At 42.8% G+C, this 19,719-nt stretch overlaps 1 protein-coding gene across 1 annotated transcript in view; it reads left to right on the forward strand.

Moving 5' to 3' along the window:
• The window catches only part of ARHGAP22 (Rho GTPase activating protein 22), a 131,260-nt gene that overhangs the window by 74,008 nt on the left and 37,533 nt on the right, over positions 1-19,719 (forward strand). Inside the window, exon 4 of the mRNA XM_009888712.1 lies at positions 18,122-18,250. Within this exon, the coding sequence (XP_009887014.1) occupies positions 18,122-18,250 (129 nt within the window). The remainder of the gene's footprint in view (positions 1-18,121; positions 18,251-19,719) is intronic.

Raw genomic sequence — 19,719 nt, forward strand, 5'->3', positions numbered from 1 at the left:
TGTCTCTCTAGACAGATGCTGAGGAAAGGTGCCTGCCTTACGTGTGTCTGCAGCAGGCATTGCAGGAAAGGGCTGATGGCACAGCCAGGAAAGGTAAGGTTATTCTAGCAGGTGCACCTGAAGATAAACCTGCTCAGCTCTGATGCCTGCTGGTGTGTGCTTCCTGCGGAATGCCTGCCCGTTTGCTGGGAGATGTTCCCTGCCTCTCTGTGGTAAGAAGCTGTGATTTATTAGATGCACAGCAGTCCCTTTAGGCTTAGAGCCCAGCTTTAGACACCCAGCACAAGCCAGCGTGACCCTGTAAAGGTTACAGGTTGAAGCTGAGGAACAACCCTTCACTGCTCAGTCCTTTGCCTAGTCAGCTGATCCTTGTTGATGCCTTGCAATGATTTGGCATTCCCATGCATCTGGGGCCGGACACTGTGCTGGCATGGGAGAGGGCTAAGCCTCCAGGAGCAGCAGGTAGGGGTACGAGCTGCGGCTGTAGGTATAGACTCGGTGGTGCCGCATCTGTTGGGAGCTGCCTAGCCCTAGAGCTCAGCCTTGTGAGAAAGTCTTGAGTGCACAGGAAGGCAGTGAGAAACCAGGGGCAGTAGCTTGGTGCCCAGCCCATGCAAACAAGAGAGGTCTATGAAGTGACCATTCTTAAAACAATCAATATGGGCATAATCTGGTCCTCTTAAGAGGTGACTGAAGGAAGCTCAGCCAACAGCAACCAGTTGTAGTCTTACGGAGTCACTACCAATGTGAAAATTTTTAGCCAGCTGAACACCCCAAAAAGCATCTTTGTGTGGCAAAGAGGGTGAAGGGTGTTGCCTCTCTGAGCCTGATTCAGCCAAAATCTTTCTGATCTGTGAAATCCATTTAGCTGTCCAGAATACCTCCTAGTCTAGCCATGCTGGCAGGGTAGGGATCCTGCTTCCTTCTGATGCCTGTGCTACTCTGTGCTAACCTTTTCTCCTCTTGCTTTTGGGACAGTCTGGGAAGGGAAGTGCCAAAGCATGAAGTGAGAACCTATGTCTCTGGGTAGGGGGTGCTGAGGTAGTTGAGCATCTCCATGAGCTGTCTGACATCAGTCTATCACTAACGCTGCTTTGAAGAAGCTGGACTCCTGCCAGTTTTTTGAGCCACTTTCCATCCACTTGAGGCAATCCCTTCTATCTCCCTTCCAGAAAGCACTTCATTTGCAGAGGTTTTTACTATGATCTGAGTAAGGAGATCCTTCCCAGTAAGTAAATGTGGTCGTTAAAAGGTATTAAGTGATTACAGTGCCCTAGGCATAGCATCAAAAGCGTGGTTGCATAAAAGCTGTAGTAGCCGTGGGCTCCAAAGGGGTCTGTCCTTGCTGTTCTCTGTGTCTCTGACCAGGGAAGTAGCAAGCCGGCAAGAGCAGTGAGGTTTGTGTACTATCTCTTTCCTGCAGGTTCAGATGGTCTACAGACAGGAGCTGGGCTGTGGACAAGTTTGTGGCCAGAAATGCTGGTCACATGGGAAAGAAAAGTCCCAGATAAACACTCCTGATTCAGCCTTGAGAGGGAACTTGTCTAGATTAATACAGGAAGAGGCCAGCAGAGCTGGGAACTGGGACCTGATTCTCCAGAGCCTTATAGCCTGAAACCCCAGGCAGTGCAGGGTTTTGCCTCTTAGCTCTTTGGACACTGTTTGTACCAGGTTGTGGGTGAAGCCTAGTTCTGTCTAAGTGAGCTTTATTTTCACTGTGCTCTATTTTGTTTTCTCACTAGTATTCCAGGCCAGGCTATAATGTGTTTTGGCTTAATTCTCTATTTGGTTTTGTGGGGGTAGAGAGAGTTTCCAGACACCTCTGAAATGAAACAGCCAAGCCGAAGTACAATGTTCTCTCTTGCTGTACATCCTTTGCTTTGCAGACTGTTGTGCCTATGGAGATTTCCCACAGGTTTGCTTTAGTGTTGTATCCTTAGCCTGCTCTGACCCTCTGGTAAAACCTATAGCAATGACAGATTCTGAAAAGATACAAGTATAAGGGCTCCTTTATTTCTCCTATTACCAGTTTTAAGCACCCTCAACCTTCTATCAGTTACGTGTCCCCCCCCACACACCTTAAATAAGGCATCAAAACAATGAAAAATGTGTTGTTAAAACCGACTGTTCTCTCATATGCCCTCCTACAATAAAATTTCTGTTTTCCTTTGGCTGTTCACTGAGCACTGGCTCAACACTACTCAAAACTGGGCTATAAAATGTTGTAGTCAGAATTGTATATGATCTGGCAAGTCACCATTGATTTTTTTTTTTTCTTTTTTTTTTTTTTCCCCCCCTGGCCCTTGATTTCTTGTGGGGGGAAAAAGAAAGTTTCAGCTCCAGCACAGCCTTTTCCTCTTTAATTAAAAAAAAAAAAGTTTTATTGCCAAGTGGTCCTTACTTTGCTGCAGCTGTAGATTTACAGGACTTCAAAGCTGGATGATTAAGGCGCTGTTTTAGTTTGTAGCCAGGCAAGCCAAACAATCTCAGCTTCAAAGGAGGGGGTTGTTCTTTAATGTTGTGGGCTCACTCTTTGTGTTCAGCAAACGGAGCTGCTGGGGAAAATGCCATGTGCAGCAGACAAGTGATGTGCCTGCCACTCCTGGGAGGGAGTCTGTTGGCTGCTGCCTGAGAAGAGCAGCGCACACCCAGCAACCTCAGGATATCTGAAGGCTGCTGATTAGGTCATTTTGCACAGTATTGACTTAGAAGACTTTCAGTGTCTGCCTTTAGTACACTCGGAGTTTCTGTCTGGGTGGACACCCAGGGGTGGCCATGCTAAAGGCAGGATTTGGGCCTGAGCTCTGTTGCCTCTCCTGTTCCCTTCTGTCTGTGCCTAATTGTTTTCCTCCTCTGATGTGCTTGCAGGGTGGGTGGTTGTATACACATTAGGGAAGTTGAGAGAGGCTATCTCAGTGAAAGGAAGGGTTCAATCCATACAACCTTGTGTGTTTGAGTGGAATAGGGGCCAGGAGATGAGGATGCTCTGCATCTATGACAGTCATGTTGAAAAGGGACCATTGTGATTTTGCTCGTATGTTAATTTGTCCAGTCAAACATAGATCACCAGTTCAATCTAGCAGGGAGGGAAGTGGAGATAGATAGCTCCATCATTAGACAGACCTAAACCCAGGATTGTGGTGGTGTGTGTCTTTACCTCCAGCTTTGAAGCCCAGGCAGTGTGACCTGACCCTTTGTGTTTTATTAAACTCCTTATTCACGTATCTGGTGGATGCTCCAGTATGGAAAATAGAACAAAAGCTTCACGATGAGGCAGAAAAGGAGGCTGTTACCTCTTGAGCCAGTGAGAGTATTATTTTCTAGAATTGGTTCCTCCACTAGAAATCAGTTTTAAAACCCCCTACAAATAATTTCATTCCATAGCTTTGGGATGCAGCAAGGTGCAAACATGTTACAGTGAGGTGTGTGGGATCAAAGCAAGGTGTTTGGGTAGAGGATGAGCCCACAGGCATTCTGGAGCACTGCTTTGAGTGGTCAGACTCCAGGAAACAGTGTGTGGGACTCCATGGGCCTGGAGATATGAAAGGAGCTGGCAGGACACCACAGAGACACATCTGTTGTTCAGCAAATGATTTCCAGAGCCATGTGGCTCTGGTACAAATCTCCCTCATCAGTATTAAAATCTGGGTGGAACTGGGGCTTTATCCAACCAGTATCTAGGCTTTTGTGGGATCCAGGCCACTTTCTCCACAAACCTCTGAGATTCAGCAGCCAGAGAGACCAGCGCTGCCAAGAAGCGTAGTGCTCGAGAGGCAGAGTTGGCCAACACACTGCTGTGCTCTCAATGAGCCATGCATATGCTGCTGAGAGGGGTGACTTCAGCTCACCAGTTAAAGCTCTCCAAAAAGAGGGGATGCCAAGCAACCAGTGGGGCTGCCGAGTGAAGGAACAGCTTTTTGAGACACAATACACTCCTAATTTCTGTTGTGGCTTTCCCATTTCAAGAGCATTGCTTTGGCGAGAAAGTGGCCCACTTTCTATCCTGTGCTAGGGGAACAATCTTCATGCTGTTCAGTTTGTTCTCTCTCATTCTTCACTTTCTCCTTTCTAGGGCTGGCACTGCCTTTGCAATTGCATGCGACCGACACTCCAAAAAGTATTCTTTGCTTTATGAGAATCAGTGTTTGATTAATCCAGGGTGCCTGAATGTGATAGTTCTGTTTTTTCATCCCTGGCTCTGCTAGTTGCTAGCTGATATCATACTGGAAATCATTTAGTGTTTCTGTATCTCTGCTGTCCACTGGTATGTTGGGATTTCTTGCTGTGGAATGTGAAGGATTTTTTATTTGTTTTAATGCAGGCATTTTGCCACTGATGCACAGTATAACCTTGGAAAGTAATTTTAACCTTTCTGTGCCTGTTCCCCTGAAACACTGATGTTTAGTTCTGTGACAAGCATATTCCAGCAATGGAACATATTTTTTGATTTCATTTAATTTTTTTGTTAATAGCTAAAGCATACACTGAAATCACTTCCACTTGCATATACTTATCATAAAATTGTTTTGCAGTTACTGTGCTGTGACTATTCCTTATCTGAAAAAAGCTGTGTTGGACATTTTTATTGGACAGAGAAGTAAAAGAACTGAACTGGATGAAGTTCATCTTAGGATAAAGGTGTATGGTATGAAGAGCTCTTTTTACTGTCTTCCTCATTCTGAGAATTAGCCTTCACGCACATTTAGATGCTAACATGGACAGGACTAGAATATCTGTAAACAGAAGCATTTAACGCTTACAGATGTTTGACTATGCATTTACAGATATGCTCACTCCTTATGATCATTTTAATGTAATGCTTTTGTGCCTAGATACCCAGATCACCTAACTTAAATTAAACAAGGCAAGAGAATTATTAATTCTCCTCTCTGGAGCTGTGTCTGTTTAGCAAGTGCTTGCCAAATTGGTTTCGGAGACTATAGGTTGAGTTCTCTCTTAAAGAGAGGTAACTGACAGAGATCAGACTGGCGAGGCAATAGTTTACTGCTGTCTTGGGTTCTTGCTTTCAAACTGTGGACCATTTAAATAAAAATAGTGGTAAAACATAACCTTCTGTGTGTTTAATGCTAGGGCACTAAAACTGGCTGCCGTCACAAGCCATGCAATCTTATAGCTCTGTTGTTTGCTTTTTTTTTTTCCCCCCCTCATTTTAGGGTTGTATGCCCTTTCTGGGGACTAAAGAATGGGAAAGGGAGGAGAAAGAGGCACTTTCCATGCTCCCCTGATTCCCTCTGTTACCTGACTAGGGCTCAGAGAAATCATAAAGCCATCAGTGATTATTTTTTTTTTTTTTTTCTCCAGCTTTGCAGACCATTAACACAAATAGTTCTTCCATATCCAAACCTTGTCCTCCCTGGCTCCCTGTGTACCACAGCTTCGCTGCAAATACATAATTAATTATCTGGAAAGCTGCTGTTTTAATGTAATATTAAACAGGCAGCAGCTCGGCAGGTGTCCCCAAGGTAAGGAAGGCCGCATACTGCTGGCAGCAGCTGCTGGCTTCAGGCTTATCAAGATTTCTTTGTTTTGAAACAGAAGCTGGAAGGCTTTGTAATATAGCATGTCATTGGCTGAGAAGATCCTGGTTTCTGGCTGTTATCATGCCTTTGACTGCAAAGACAAAAATTCTTATAACATGTGCTGCCTGCAATGGCTGCGTACAGTTCTGCGCTCTCAAGAAAGGAGCGGGGTGAGGATAGGCAGGAGGCTCACGAGGCAGAGACATGTGCCCTGTTGCCTGCTCTCATTTTTCTTAGTGGACCAACTGGGCTAAATGTATCTGTGGAGCTGGTCCACTGATGTCAGCATTGTCAGAATGGGCCTTCTGCTTCTATAAGCATAAAAATATCCAAATATGTTGCCTGCAGAGAGCATTCTAAGCAATGAGGGTGATATTCCACCAGTCCCACCCAAGTGCTAGTTTTCAGTGGCTTAAATCTGTGTAATTAGATCTAATTTGTATAGTTAATGTCACTCCAGCAAAAACAGCTAAACTGGCATGCTTGGCATTTCTGTTTGAATAGTATATCACAACGTACATTGAGCAAGGTCTTTTTGTTCCTTGGGATAACGACTTCATCTTCTGTATTTGAACATCATAAAAAATGTTGATGGCTGGATTTCCCCAGAATATGTGGGTCCTAAATGGGCATGTGTAAATTGCATGTGATAAACCTGCTCCGTCCCTTTACTTAGTACTTGATTTAAGCTTAGGGAAAGTGGAGTTTTTTTAATAAGGTAACAGTTCTTGTTCTAGACATAACTGGAGTGTATTTACTTAGTTTGGCTAGCCAGTGTGAGCATCCATACTGCAAATATGCTCTCACACCAGAAGAAAGTTGCAGTATCACACTTGGTTGCTGTACATACCTGTGTGAGACTTAAGGACTTCTGGGGCACATTCCTTTGAGCTGTAATCATGGAATCATTTAGTTTGGAAAAGATTTTTATGATCATCAAGTCCAGCCATAAACCTTAATGTAAAGCATAAACCATAATGTCTTTTGAGCATTTGTCTCCTTTCGGTGCTCCTTTGTGTGGAAATTCTTTTAGTTTGCCTTCTTAATGAAGAGACTCTCTCTGGCTATGACTGTGGTCTACATTTGGTCAGTAGCCTTTCCTTGAAGCACAACAAAGACCTGTAAGCTATCAACGAGCATAAGATGGTTTGAAGGACCTTCTGGAAGCATAGCATAGCCCTTGGAAGGTGACAACATGCTCTGCTAAGAGACTGTGCATGCTGGCATAGTGGGGAAGAGGCTGCTGATCCAGGTTTTCAAATACAAGGATTTCCTTTCTGTTAGGAAACCGTTCTGGGGGAAGACTACAGTAGAGAACACTTAAACGACAGTGCTATGCAGGTCTAGGAAGAACAGTGGAAGTTCAAGGATTTCTGCAGGAAAGAGGTCACATTAATGGAGTTTGCCTCAGTCCACAAGTACAGACGTGTACAAACAGGAAAGGTCGTACCAGCCCAGAAGCAGGTTGCTGTTGTCTGGAGGAACTGGACAGCCACAGGTCAGTGGCTGATTGTTTTGGTGCTGGTGGGCATTCTGCAGTGTGGGAGTGGAAGCTTGTAAGGCCATGTTTGAGGTAGTTCTGCTGTGCGTGATGAAAATTGTCAATAGTCCCAAACTGCAAATGTGCTTTTACAAGAAGTAGTCCTGAACTGTGGTGTGGCTTCTAATGATATGCACCTGAGCTTTATTTTCTGCCTCTGCAATGCAAAGGTGACTATCTTAGCTTGTCAGAAGAGATGCTACCTATGTGCACGCCTTTGGCCTATCACACAGGAGACATACAAGCATCAAGATGGGATTCAATGGAAGGGTACATCTGTAGTATTTTGGTATGCTATAGTGGCAGCAAATGCTGCAGACAGGATTTCCACTGGGAAATCCATCAGTACTCAGAACAGAGCATTCTGTTCAACACTCCCTTGAATTTCAGTGGGAACAAGTCTATCAACTGAAGATGTCTCGCAGGATAAGTTGTTTACCTAACAGCCTTTTTTCATTTCTTTTTAAATTGGATCTAAATCAGCATGTTTTTAAAAAATGAGGTTACGTCTTGCTAGTGATTAACCAACTTCTGTGGACTTTTTGATAATGCTATTAACTGGGAGGAATTTTTCCATTGCCAATGGGCGGAGAGAATGGGAATTTTTTTTTTTTTCCCTAAGCATTGTTCTGGCAATTCACTGACAATTGTCTTAAAGCACAAAGAATTGAGGCCCCTGATTTTTGCATCATCACAACCTTGAGTCCATTAGCCATGCACAGTTCTGTTCTGAACAGCTGCAGCGCTGAGCCCAAGTGACAAAAATGAACTTTCTTTTCTGCCAAAGAGCACTGTTGCTGCAGTGATGAGTGCTGTGGGTTATGCAGTCATGTTTTGGTTACTCCTGTATAGCCAGATACAGGAGGAGACTGCTATAAAACTGTTATTCTGTGCAAAATGTAACACGGCTATGCACTTGAATCAGGATATCCCTGAGCTCTTACATTTGGATTTAGATCTGTAGTACTTCCATCTACATTGCCTCATCATTAATATTGGCAAGGGCTTTTTCCAAATTTGCCAACATTTTGCCAAAGGCCTACAGCATTTATTCTTTTGCATTTCCAGTTCCTTTTCTGCATTAATGTGACAAATAGCTTTGGTTTTGTACAAACAAAGTCTGCAACTGAGTCCTTAATGATAGTCCATTTATTTGCTGCTGCCAAAACTGTGCTTGTAAAGCTTCAGTCGCTTCACTGAAGAAAATAACAACGTTTGTAATTGATTGGCTTGAATTTCTGCAGAACTCTGTATTCAGTCTACAGAGAATCAGAGTCTTTATAGGCTCATCTAAAAGCTCTGGTGTCTACAGCTGAAGCTGTAGCAGCTGATGGCTTCACCTCAATTCTCTTTAATTCAAAGTCCAGAGCATTGGCTAAGATGGGAGCCACATAGTCCTTTAAAAATACAGTGAGGATGTCTTTGGTTTTATGGTGGACAGCTACAGGGGAAAGAAAAAAATAGGTTTATGAGGGGTGAGGAGGAGGAGAAAATAGTTGCAGAGAGACTTACTTAGAACGCGTGAGAAGCACTTCATTTCTATTGCTGAGCAGACCTGGAAAATGTGAGCACAGCAGTCTCAGAAGAATGCCGCCTTGGATATTATCTCTCCAGGATTAAATTGTCAAAGAAAAATAGATCAAACTTTGCCATTCTGATGTTGTGGTAAGTCATTCCTCATCAGGAATTAAAATTTCCCTCAACTCTTCTCTTCAATGTTAAAGATTTGAAGAAATTTATGAGAATTAGAAAATTGCTTGTGGTTGCATGGTAATGCATAAAAATTATCCAGTCATTTTCATTCAGATATTTCAAAGCATGAAGTGTCGTCATCTTTGGTCAGGAAGGAATTTCCTCCCTTATAATAGTGTGTAAACATAACCACAGTTGGAATATATAATTTGATACATTACTCAGATACGTTGAGCACTTGCTGCTTTGGAGAACCACGTGGAACTGTGTGGCTTGCTTTGCATAGACATGCCACTATTTTCTGAATCTTTCATAACATACTTCTTTGTATCCTCAAATTCATAATTGCCTTATGTGTCTCCTGCAATGTGCATTACAGGGGCAGTCACACAGCTATGCCAGTGGGCTGACCTGAATTGCCTCCCTGTGAGTGCGTGGCTTCTGCTGGCCTGAGAAAAAAATTCGTTCCCTTTCCATCCAGACCAGAGGACAATGAAATGACCAGGAGCTCAGTGTAGCCCAGGCAGTTCCACGCTTCATCATTGTAAAGGATGTAACTTATGAAATCTATTGGGGAAAGTCTGCAAAGGTTAGTTTTCCAGAGTGGGAGAACGGAGGGTAAGGGAAAGCAGCCTGCTGTTGTTACAAGGCTGTCTGTGGAACATGCTGGGGAAAAAGCTGTGCAACCTTTTCTTTCTCCCTCTTGTCATCCCCACTTGCCGTCGCTAACACAGACTTGCTTTTGTTCCGGTGTTAGGATCCTGGTTTGCAAGGGGAAGAAATGGCCTTTCTTCACCCCTCCCTCCCTCCGGGCACCTGTAGAGAGACAGAAGTTTTCTTTTGTGTCACTCACAGACAGACACTTCATGAGGTGAACAGCTCCCTAAAAGCTGGTGACATGTCAGACAGATTTTGAAGAAGGGGTTTGTGAACTCTCAAGCTCCAAGTGTGTGCAAATGGAAGAAGCTGAACCACAACTACGCCTGGGCTCCCAACACCTTCAGATTCTTTTCCAGTAGCAACTTTTTTTCCACTGAGAAGCTGGTGCCAAGGTGGCAAGATACCTGTTGCCTGGCAGGCAAAACAGTGTTAGTGTCAGGAGAGGCAACGCGACACTCTAAATTTGTCTGCTTGGTCAGTAGATACTGCTCTAAGAGGCAGTGACCATTGCACACTGAGAGCTCCACCTAAGAAGCTGCTGCTAGCTCTGTTACGATTTGGGTTTTGAAGTTAACATTTTCAGTCTGCACAGTAATCCCCAATCGGGAAACACTGAGTTGAGCCACAAGGGTTTAATTGAGCAAACTATCACTTATTTGACAGTCTAACCCCTGAGGCATCATTGGACATAATTAGAATATCAGTACTCAAGAATTCACACTCGGGATGAAACGCACAAGTCGCAGAGGAGGCGAAGTGGTGTCATGCAGCTCTTGGCAATTGCTGGTGTAGTAATTGCTCCTCATGTTAATTATTGTTGATCGATTCCTTTTTGGTATAGTTCTGCTGGCTTACTAAACTAGCTGTGACCTTGTTGGAGACATTTCATCTCTTGCTACTAGCTAATAGAAGCTGATACAAACCTCAAAGCAATAACAATAGAGCTTACTTATAGGATACTGTACACAGCTGGTGGCATGTTTCACAGGCTTCTGAAACTCCAGTGAGGGAGGCAGCATGATCACAGTTAACAGCTGTTCCTTTTATGGAGCAAAGTAATTGTGGGTGGGAGCTAGAGGGAATGGTGTCTGAGCTGTGTTGGTGCAAGGGACATGCTATTCCTAGAAAAAAAAACAATGTACTTAGCAGTTGCATATTATGCCTGGGATCACCTGAACTCTAAATATTGGGCTGCTGCAGTAGAAATGGCCTTTCCACAGTTGTGAATTCCCCTTAGCCAAGGTAATGTGGCCACAGTGAGCAGCACATCCCAGGCAGAATAGTAGTCTCCTCTCTCTGAAATGTCAAATGACTGAAAACAAGGAGGCATGAGAGCATTGCAGTACAATTGCAATAAATATGTCTATAATGCCAGAAGTGTAACTTAAAAAATGACTGAACTGTGTTTTACTGAAACTTCTCACAGCTCAGCCTAAGGCAGATGAAGCACATTTAAAAACAACACACACAATAAAAACATCAGCTTAAGTGGACTTAAACGTTACAGAACTGTGAGCAAATGAAAGCAGGATTTATAAGCAGGGGCTCAAGGTGGCATTTGTTCACAATGCTGCTTGCTCTTCTTTTAAGACTACTTCAAATTATTTCTCCTTTCTTCTTATCTTACATCTTTTTTTCTGTTTGCCATGGTTCCTGGAGTGTGACATCACTTACCAGCGTGTGGCCTACCTGGAAATATGGGTTTGTTTACTTTTAAGGTTTTGGTTTATTTGAAGTGACCAGTAGCATTAACCAGTTTAATGAATAGATAAGTCTAGAGTAATATGGGTCACACACATATTAAGAAAGGTATCTCCAGGCAGGAGTTAAAAAGCACCAAGTTAGCTTGACCTGATACAATTTTTCTGTCTTAAAGGCCAAAGATTAAACCAAATCTTAATTTCTTCTATATAGTTTTAGTAATCATGCATATGATCCTGACCACTGAAATAGAGCACTACCATTAGGTTTTTAAGGGTTTTCTGTAGTCTGTGTACCAGTACAGAGAAGCTGTAGTACCTCTGTTCATGTTAAGTCTTGTCAAAATTTTTGTGTTCTGAGGTCTAATCTCTTTGTTGGTGTTTTTTAAAGCAATTTAATGATGACTGAAACCACAGAAGGCATGGGAGGGATGAACAGATCACCAGGGCTTTGGATGAGTTTATAGATAGCAGTGGCTTTAGAGTGCTTGCCTTTGTTTTATTCTCTGGGATAAGGTCGAAGATCTGGGATCTAAAAATCATTTAGACTCATGAAAATCCTCTGCAAGGCCTTTTAGGGGAAAATTTGATGGTCTTCTACCTGTAGCTGTCATTAACCCTGGTGGATTGAAAAGCATTTAGGGAAATTGAGCATTTATATTTGACTAAAAAGTCAATGAGATTTTAGTGCATGCTTGTAAATCCTGCCCTAAGAAAATTTGAACCATGTCGATTTATGAGCTGAACTTACCCTGTACAATAAAGGTATTTAAGATTGAACTTTCCTCATTGACACAACCAAATGAAGCTGAATGTTAGAATTCCTCCAAATTCTGGAAATAAAACATCCTTCACTTATAAAGGTGCATGGGTTTTTTTTAGGAAAAGTTGCCATTGTGTTGTCCATTGGAACTGAGACACAATAAATTTATTTTGATTCAAAGCTTGTTTCTTTTATTTGTAGTCCGTTGATACTAAATCCCTAAACCTCTTTTTTTTTTCTTAATTTTATAAGCTTTTTAAAGTGTGATCATGAGTTTACTCTCAGCTTGCAAATCAACTTCCAACTTGGATATCCTGTATATAGATAGTTGGGGGGGTGTATATATAGATAGACAGAAATGCAAAAATCATGGCAAGCACACATCACTGTTTAATGTACTGCTCGGTTCTTCACAGATCACACCCTTGTAGATCCTGTAAGTTTTCCTTAATTTTATCTGTCACTCCTTGACTATTTTAGGATTTTCTTACTGCTTTTGCTGTTCTCAAGTAGCGTAAATGGAGCATTTCAAGATCAGTTTTGTATTCAAAGCAAGTTTTCTCTTCTGTTAATGGATCACCCAGAAAACAAACAGCAGAATAGCTATAGAGTTGTTACTGACTAGTTTAAGTTTAAACTGCATGCTGATGGCGGGTTAACCCAAGATTCAGGTATGATAGATGTGGTCTGTCACTAGCATTCAGGCTCTTGGAAAACTTTGGTTGAGGGGAACGACGCTCAGCATAGGATTAGCCAGAATCAAAGGCAGTGATTAAAGAAATGGAAATAGGTTTGAAGTGACTAGTCCAAGCATTCTTAATGACCTTTTGCTTACTCACTAATACTTCTTTTGTCTCTTTCCGTAATCTAAACATCGAGACTTGGTTGGTTTTAGTTGGTTTTTTTTTTCCTGCTGTGCAAAGAAATACTCTCTCTAATAGAGCTGCCCTTAATCTTGACAGAATTAATCTACCTCATTTTTCACCTTCCTTCATTATCGAAGAGATCTTAGAGCCCTGAATTTGATACTCAAGACAATCATGAAGAGTGGGTCAAAGAGGATGAATCATTGCAGTTGTTCTTTTCAGCTGTGGGTGATAGTTTTTGTCCATTTGTCAAGATCTTTATTGCTGCTTGTCTGCAATCAAAGGCTTCTTGTCATTACTTGCTGTAGTACCAAGGGCAAACATGTCAGCTGGGCCTTGCGGTACCCACCAGCCACCCCTTTCATAATTTCAGCCTTGAACTGCCATTTGCCTCCCCATGGGCTGCAGTGACATGCACACGGCCAGCTGTAAATTTCACTCTTACTTAAAATACCGCTCTACTATCCACACCAAAGCAATGCAAACATGTAAATATATACATGTATACAAGCATTTGTAATTGTATAAATTTTCAGTAGAGTTGATATAATGACAATACACAAGCACATAAGTAACCAGAATGATGTAAGAAATGGGTGAAAGGCAAACAAGATGGGAGGTAGAAGGAAGGGAAATAACCTGAACAAAAAAAGAAGCTGCCAACTTCAGCAAACCTGACAGCAGCTTTACTTGAGAATAGAAAAGTTTCTTTTTTTACGTGCAATGGGGCAGGAACATATCCTACTAGGAAGTCCAGTGCTGTTCCCCCTGAACTTCTGTTTCCATACAGACAAAGGGGATCTAAGGCTTAGCTCCACAAATGATCTTAAGAAGGTTAAGCTTGTGTGAATGAAGTTCAAGGCAAACAAAAAATTCCAATGTTTCCTCACTGGAAACAGCTGTATAAAGGGAGAGATGCAACTGAACATCTGTTATAGGAACACAGGAGAGAACAGGTAGATATAGCATAATAGCAGCCTGATGTTGTGTACTTTCCAGTGAACACATCAGACTAAGGATGGTCAAAAAAGGAAGAATTTTTGTTAAATCGGGCTTTGAAGTGTGGATTTCTATTCCTGCTGCTGTTGCAGCACTCCGTCTGACCTTCAGCAAGTCACTTAGCCCCAGTCTTTCAGTATTTAATCTTCCCTGTTGTGGGGCATGGGGGAGAGCTGAAAGGAGGGCTGTTATTAAGGATTTGGAGATGGCACATTACTCTGAGGTGTATGCTATACAGCTGACATTAGCAGCAGGTGGCTCTGGGGCCATATGAAGTGCAATTGCACAACCCACATGAGCAGACAGCACAGGAGAGCAATTCTGCCAGCTTTAGCTGGTCTGGGCCTGGAAGAGAGAGTGTTCGTGCAATGCAGCTAGGGGCCTGAAGCTATGCTGTTCCCTTGAGGCAAAAGTGCCTACCAGTGTACATAAAGCAACTTGGCAAAGGTACCTTGACACAGGAGTGGCAAAGCATTGAAGTCAGCTGGTACCTGCAGCACTTTCGGTGGTGAGCAGTAGCAAAACAAGTCCCTTACTCTTTCCAGGCTGTTACATTTACTGTATGTACTTGTATGGTTGCTGTCACCTTTCCCAGTCTTGAAGTTGTTCAGTTTCTGTACGTGTGGGAGCGAGGCAAGTAGTGCTGCCACTTTGCTTTGTGGAATCCAGTGCATGTTGTCCAGCGTGCACTGGAAATCTGCAGCAGAGCAGGTGGCTGAATACTGGATCCAATCCCTGGTCATAGTTAATGCTGAAGCAGATGGACTGTTCACCCCTAAAGTTAAGCCCCCTGCTTCTGCCACATCTGCTGAGGTGCTTGCACTCTGTTTGTGTTTGCAGTCAGTTTTATTTATCCTCTGGTCTAGAGGTGAAACTAACTTTGAGCAGAAGGGCTGGAATGCCTGCCCATGGCAGTCCTGAGCTGCGCAGAGCTGGTCACTGAGGGCCAGTCTTGTTTGTATGGGAGCTTGATTAAAGATGAGTGTGAAGTTATGTTCGAGGGAATGGAAAGCCCTTGTCTGTGTTTAAAATCATTAGTAGAGTGTTCCTCCCTATCATGGTGTGCTGAGTGGCCAGAGTCCTGTTTGAATTACACAGTAACTCACACAGTTCAGGGTTAGAGTCTAACCATAATAAGGGCTGGAGCTCCGTTAGTGGCAGAGGAGAGGTTTGAATGCAGTATCTGAATGCAGACTTCATATTGCTGTGAGAGGCAAAACTAAAATTCTATATCCAAGTGTTTCCAGGCAGGAAGGTTGATAATTATTTTCCTAAAGCAATTCCTAAAGACTAGGGTGTTTGAATTGATACAATATTTGTGTTGCTAACTCAAATCTGAAACCCATAAGAAGATACTTTTTGGGGTCTGAGCCCAGAAAAGAAAGCATTTGTAAATTTTGAGTCAAATTCTGGACTTCTGAAGAAGGTGTATGTGGCATTGTTTCCTTGGTGGGTTTTTTTTTTTTCTAAGAAGATCTAAGTGTTTGAATTTAGCTGTTTCTCATTCTTGTGACTACTAAGACTCAAAACCTGTTGAATGTTACAACAACGTAGAGAGATGTGTCTGAACCCTGCCCTTAAGGCTTGTTGCCTCAAGCATGTAGTGAAAGGAGCCAGCCATGTGTGGAAAGGAACGTGATTAAAATGTTATTTAAGAAAAATAATAGTTTATAGGTGGGTGTGTATGCTCTGCCACTGCACATTCATGTCACATGAACACATGAGGCTTTCCTTAAGAAGCAATTCTGAAGTGCGTTTTTGTTTCTGTGCCTTGTCTCCGTGCATGGACTACTCTTCATTTGCTTGCACTTATGTGACTAGTCACTACTGACTCTCCCACAGGCAGCTTGTAGGGTCATGACCTTGCTCCTATTTAAAGTTTCAGTGGGGAAAGCCAACCATGGAGGAGCTTTATGTAGTTTTTGGCAGAGTCTCAGGTCTAGTGTGTACAGGAATCTTTTTTTCCCATCCTGTTTTTACTTTTTCAGACTCAAATAGAAGTATAAAATTTTTTTTTTCCCTAAATGCTTGTGTGAAAAAGGCCCATGAAGGTTTAGAAGGCAGCTGACTGGTCCAAAGTAACGTCTTAGGGGAAGGGGAGTTGTAATCAGGTCCCTGTGGTACAGTGATTCAGTAGGAAGATGCTGAGACACCACTTCTGCAGAAGTCCAGTAAGAAGTCATCTTCATCCTTCCTGCTTATTATGCTTCATAGGGCAATCTTTGTATGGGTTAGTTCAGCTGTTCTGACTAAATTTGTAGTCTGTAATTAATTCTAAGCTAAGATTCTGGTCTCTTGTCTTTCTTGGCTTGGGTGGGCAAGATCTTGCAGGGTCCCTTTAAATTTAAGAACAGGATCTGTGTTTTATTTTGACCAAGCTCAGTTGTTTCGGTGTGACCCATACAGCACATGTTTTTTTGAGTCTGTCATTTGGTTGAAGAGTTAGCTTGAGCTCAGGGCATCTATCTGCCAGATCTTTAACCCTGTTTCTGATGTGTGCCGAGGGCTGTGAAAAGCCTCTTTCTTGCTATCGTATCTCCTGTAAGGTATCTGGTTGTGAAAGGGCATAGCAATAGGTCTGCCAGGTAATATATAAGAATTAGACCTGGTGACCTCTGCTTTCGCCATGATGCTGAGTATGTAGGTAAAAGAATTGGGCTGTGACAAGAGTTCTACAGACTGTAATTTCCTGCTCTGACAGTTCTGCATGCCAAGGGTGAACTATGTCCTCCTTGCTGTGGAGTATGGTGGAGCGTTGATCTATTGAGATGCCTGCATCCTAGCCTTGAGCTAGAGAGCTGTTCTGCTTCATGTGTCTTAAGGAATACGCATCATTCAGTAAATTCAGAATGGGAGATTGTTTAAGAGGATGCTATGAGGAAAGAAGCAGGATTTGGATACATGTGGGGGAAAGGCATTGTGGCTTTTGTTTCTTAAGCTGCATGCCTAGTCCCAGGTGGCTGTTGTCTCTCTTCTTTACTGAAAGACTGCCTCGGTTTCCCAGTTCAGTGAATTACTTCTCAGCCACAAAATCCTTCCCAACGCATCTCACCTTACCCCTTTTTCTTTGCAAGTCAACATATGATCCATGCGTGTGTCTAGGCCAGGAAACAATTAATAGCAAGAATAAGTACTTCCTTGGCTTGCAGGCAGCTCCCAGCTTGCTTCTTTCCCCAGATTAGCAAGGATTTAGGAGGCGCATGTTCTGTGTACGCTAAATCAGTTCTGCAGAAACCACCACATACCATCGTCCTGCTCTTATCTCTGAATTCCATGGACAGGCAGTCTCGGCTGCTCAGCACAATCTGGCAGCTTTAGTTTGCCAGTAGGTCCTGAAAGCCATGTAAGCATGGAAATGACAGTGACACAATGGTGAAGATGTTATCTCTGTAGCAAAGCCAAAGGCAGTTTCCATGGTGATGGAGAAGCTCTAGGCTGCTAGTAAGGCAGCTGCTGTGTTGGACAGGATCAGTAGCCTTTTTATGCAGAGGCTGTTCCATTAAAGCTTTTATGTGTTTATGTGGCTGTCATTAGGTTGTATCCAGCTCTGGAACATAAAATGAGGGGTGAGGGGACGATTTAAACTGACTGAAGTGGGTGCTGATCTAAAAAGAAAATGGGAAAAGAAGGGTGAGAATGTTTTAAGTCTCGGAGTATCCACAAGTGACAGATGTATATGACAGCTTGAGTGCATTTGATATTCTGTGCATTTGATATTCTGGTCAGTGCTTTCCTGAGATATTGTGTGCCAATGTTTAATAGGTCCTAAAGTTCTTATTTTAAGCGGGAGAGTCAGGTTTGTATCCCCAAGTCTTAACTCCTCTTCAAAACATTCCTTCTGAATTGGGTGCAAAATCAGAACGGTCAGGGTTGGAAGGCACCTCTGGAAATCATCTAGTCCAACCCCCTTGCCCGAGCAGTCTTTTTTTTCTATATTGAATCTAGAAATTCCCAGGGACTTGGGGAAAGCAGATGATCTTGTGACTTCTGCATCTCAAACACTAAAATGTCTTATGATTCACTCGATCCCCCTTTTGGGTAATCTCTCATCTTGGGTACGTGGAATTCATTTTGCACTCTTTGTGCAGCGTCTTACAGCCTGTGGTCTCCCTTTGCTTATTGCTGGGACAGCGGGTACAACATCGCCAGGTTCCCACACCGGAAACGCACATTTTGCACTTCCGCTTTGATCTTATACCAACCTTTGCTTTGTGGGTGCTGCAGCACGTGAGTAGTTGTGTGTAAAACTTTTTAATTGAAATAATCATTTGATCATTTTGACCCAGACTTTTGATGGTTTTAAACATTGGTTACTCTCTTCTGAGCCAGATGCTAAAAGAGATTTATATTCTGTCTTTCAGGTGGTGCGGGGGACCGGGAAAAGATGCCTGTCAATCATGAGACTTTCCTGCTTATGGCTAATTCCCAGAATGAAATGGAAGATTGGGTGAAAGCCATCCGACGGGTTATATGGGCTCCATTTGGTGGAGGTATTGCAAATAGCTCACATGCACATAAATTAAAACATTTGCCTCAAGGTAAAACATATTCTTGTGATACTAGGATATGTGTAACACTGTAAAAATCACTGAGATGCCTAGATAAGCTCTTGATTGTCTGAAGTGTTTTGCAGCAAGGGGATTGGGTTGATTTTATTTTTTTTTTTTGCCAAGGGATGGAAGGGAATGGGAGCGGAGGGCACATCCAGACTGTGTAACTGACTCTCAGTCAGAAATGGGTGGTGATAATAAACATATGCCTATTGTCAGTACTTATTTTTTTACAGCTAATTATGAACTATGCTGTGGACATTTGTTATCCTTATGGACATAAAGGAGTGTGTCCAGTTGTCTCAGTTTTCTACCACAAGGGCAGATGCCCATCTTTAACCACCATACAGCCAGAGGCAGCAAAGCTTTTCATGTAAGTAATGTAGGGCCCAGTTGAGAAGATCAAGCTTCCACTGGCTTCAATGGGGGTGTAGCCTGAGGAAGAAAAACAGGGTCAGGCTGAGTGAACACCTGTAAGATAATACAGCTGTTGACAATTCCTGAAGTTAAAATGAACAAAAAGTCCAGAGGGTCAGCGTTGATATTGTACCACTATCTTCAAATTCTCAAGTCAATAGATTAGATAGGGGGTGTTTTTATGGTTTAGCATAGAACAAGGCTTCACGGATGTTTTCTTCTGGGTTCACTGTTGGTGACAGCAGCTACTGGCGTAGTACTGTACACTCTATGCTTTGAAGTGACTTGTGTGCTACTGATGGAGTTCATGCAAATAGTGGTATCATATGCAGATAGTGATATCGATCTCTTTTGAGAAGTACAGATAAAAAAGGGCCAGATAAGGGTTAGGTAATACAATTACTTTTGCTGAAACATGGTTACTAGTTTTCCTGGATCTAGGGCGGGGGGTCAGGGGGGAGAAGTGACCTTGATGCAATTGATGGAGGCTCAAATACCAGAAGGTCACTAAGAAGACCCACTGTTTGTTAGTAACTTTTATCTTGGTGGTTTGTTTTTTGGTTTGGGTTTTTTTTTTTCAGTGACTCTCACAATTTTGAGTCTCGGGGTAGCAGCATTTGGTTTGTCTGGAGAAGATACAATCTCTACCGATGGAGTAATTTTTTCCTAAGTCCTTCTTTCACTTACCAGAAGGGGTGTATTTACAAAAGGCAGGTTGTACCTGTTTCTGAGAGGTTGCATGCAATGCTGTTATGCTACGGGCAGAACAAGACCTTTTCACTAGTAGAAACTGATCTACTATGATTTCTCCTCAAACATGAGTATGTGCTTGTTTCGCTTTCCTTCTGAAGTCCAGTCCCCAGTGGAGGCTTTTTTAGACTCTTGAGTTCAGTGCAGGTCTTTGCAGTTCCTCCAACAGAAGTCTCAGAATCTCAGAGGTGGTATTTCTGTGGCAATTTGTAGCGGACCTTATATTGTGTGTTTTACAGCTT

The sequence above is a fragment of the Charadrius vociferus genome, unplaced genomic scaffold, assembly GCF_000708025.1.
Source record: "Charadrius vociferus isolate BGI_N301 unplaced genomic scaffold, ASM70802v2 scaffold436, whole genome shotgun sequence".
Lineage (NCBI taxonomy): Eukaryota > Metazoa > Chordata > Aves > Charadriiformes > Charadriidae > Charadrius > Charadrius vociferus.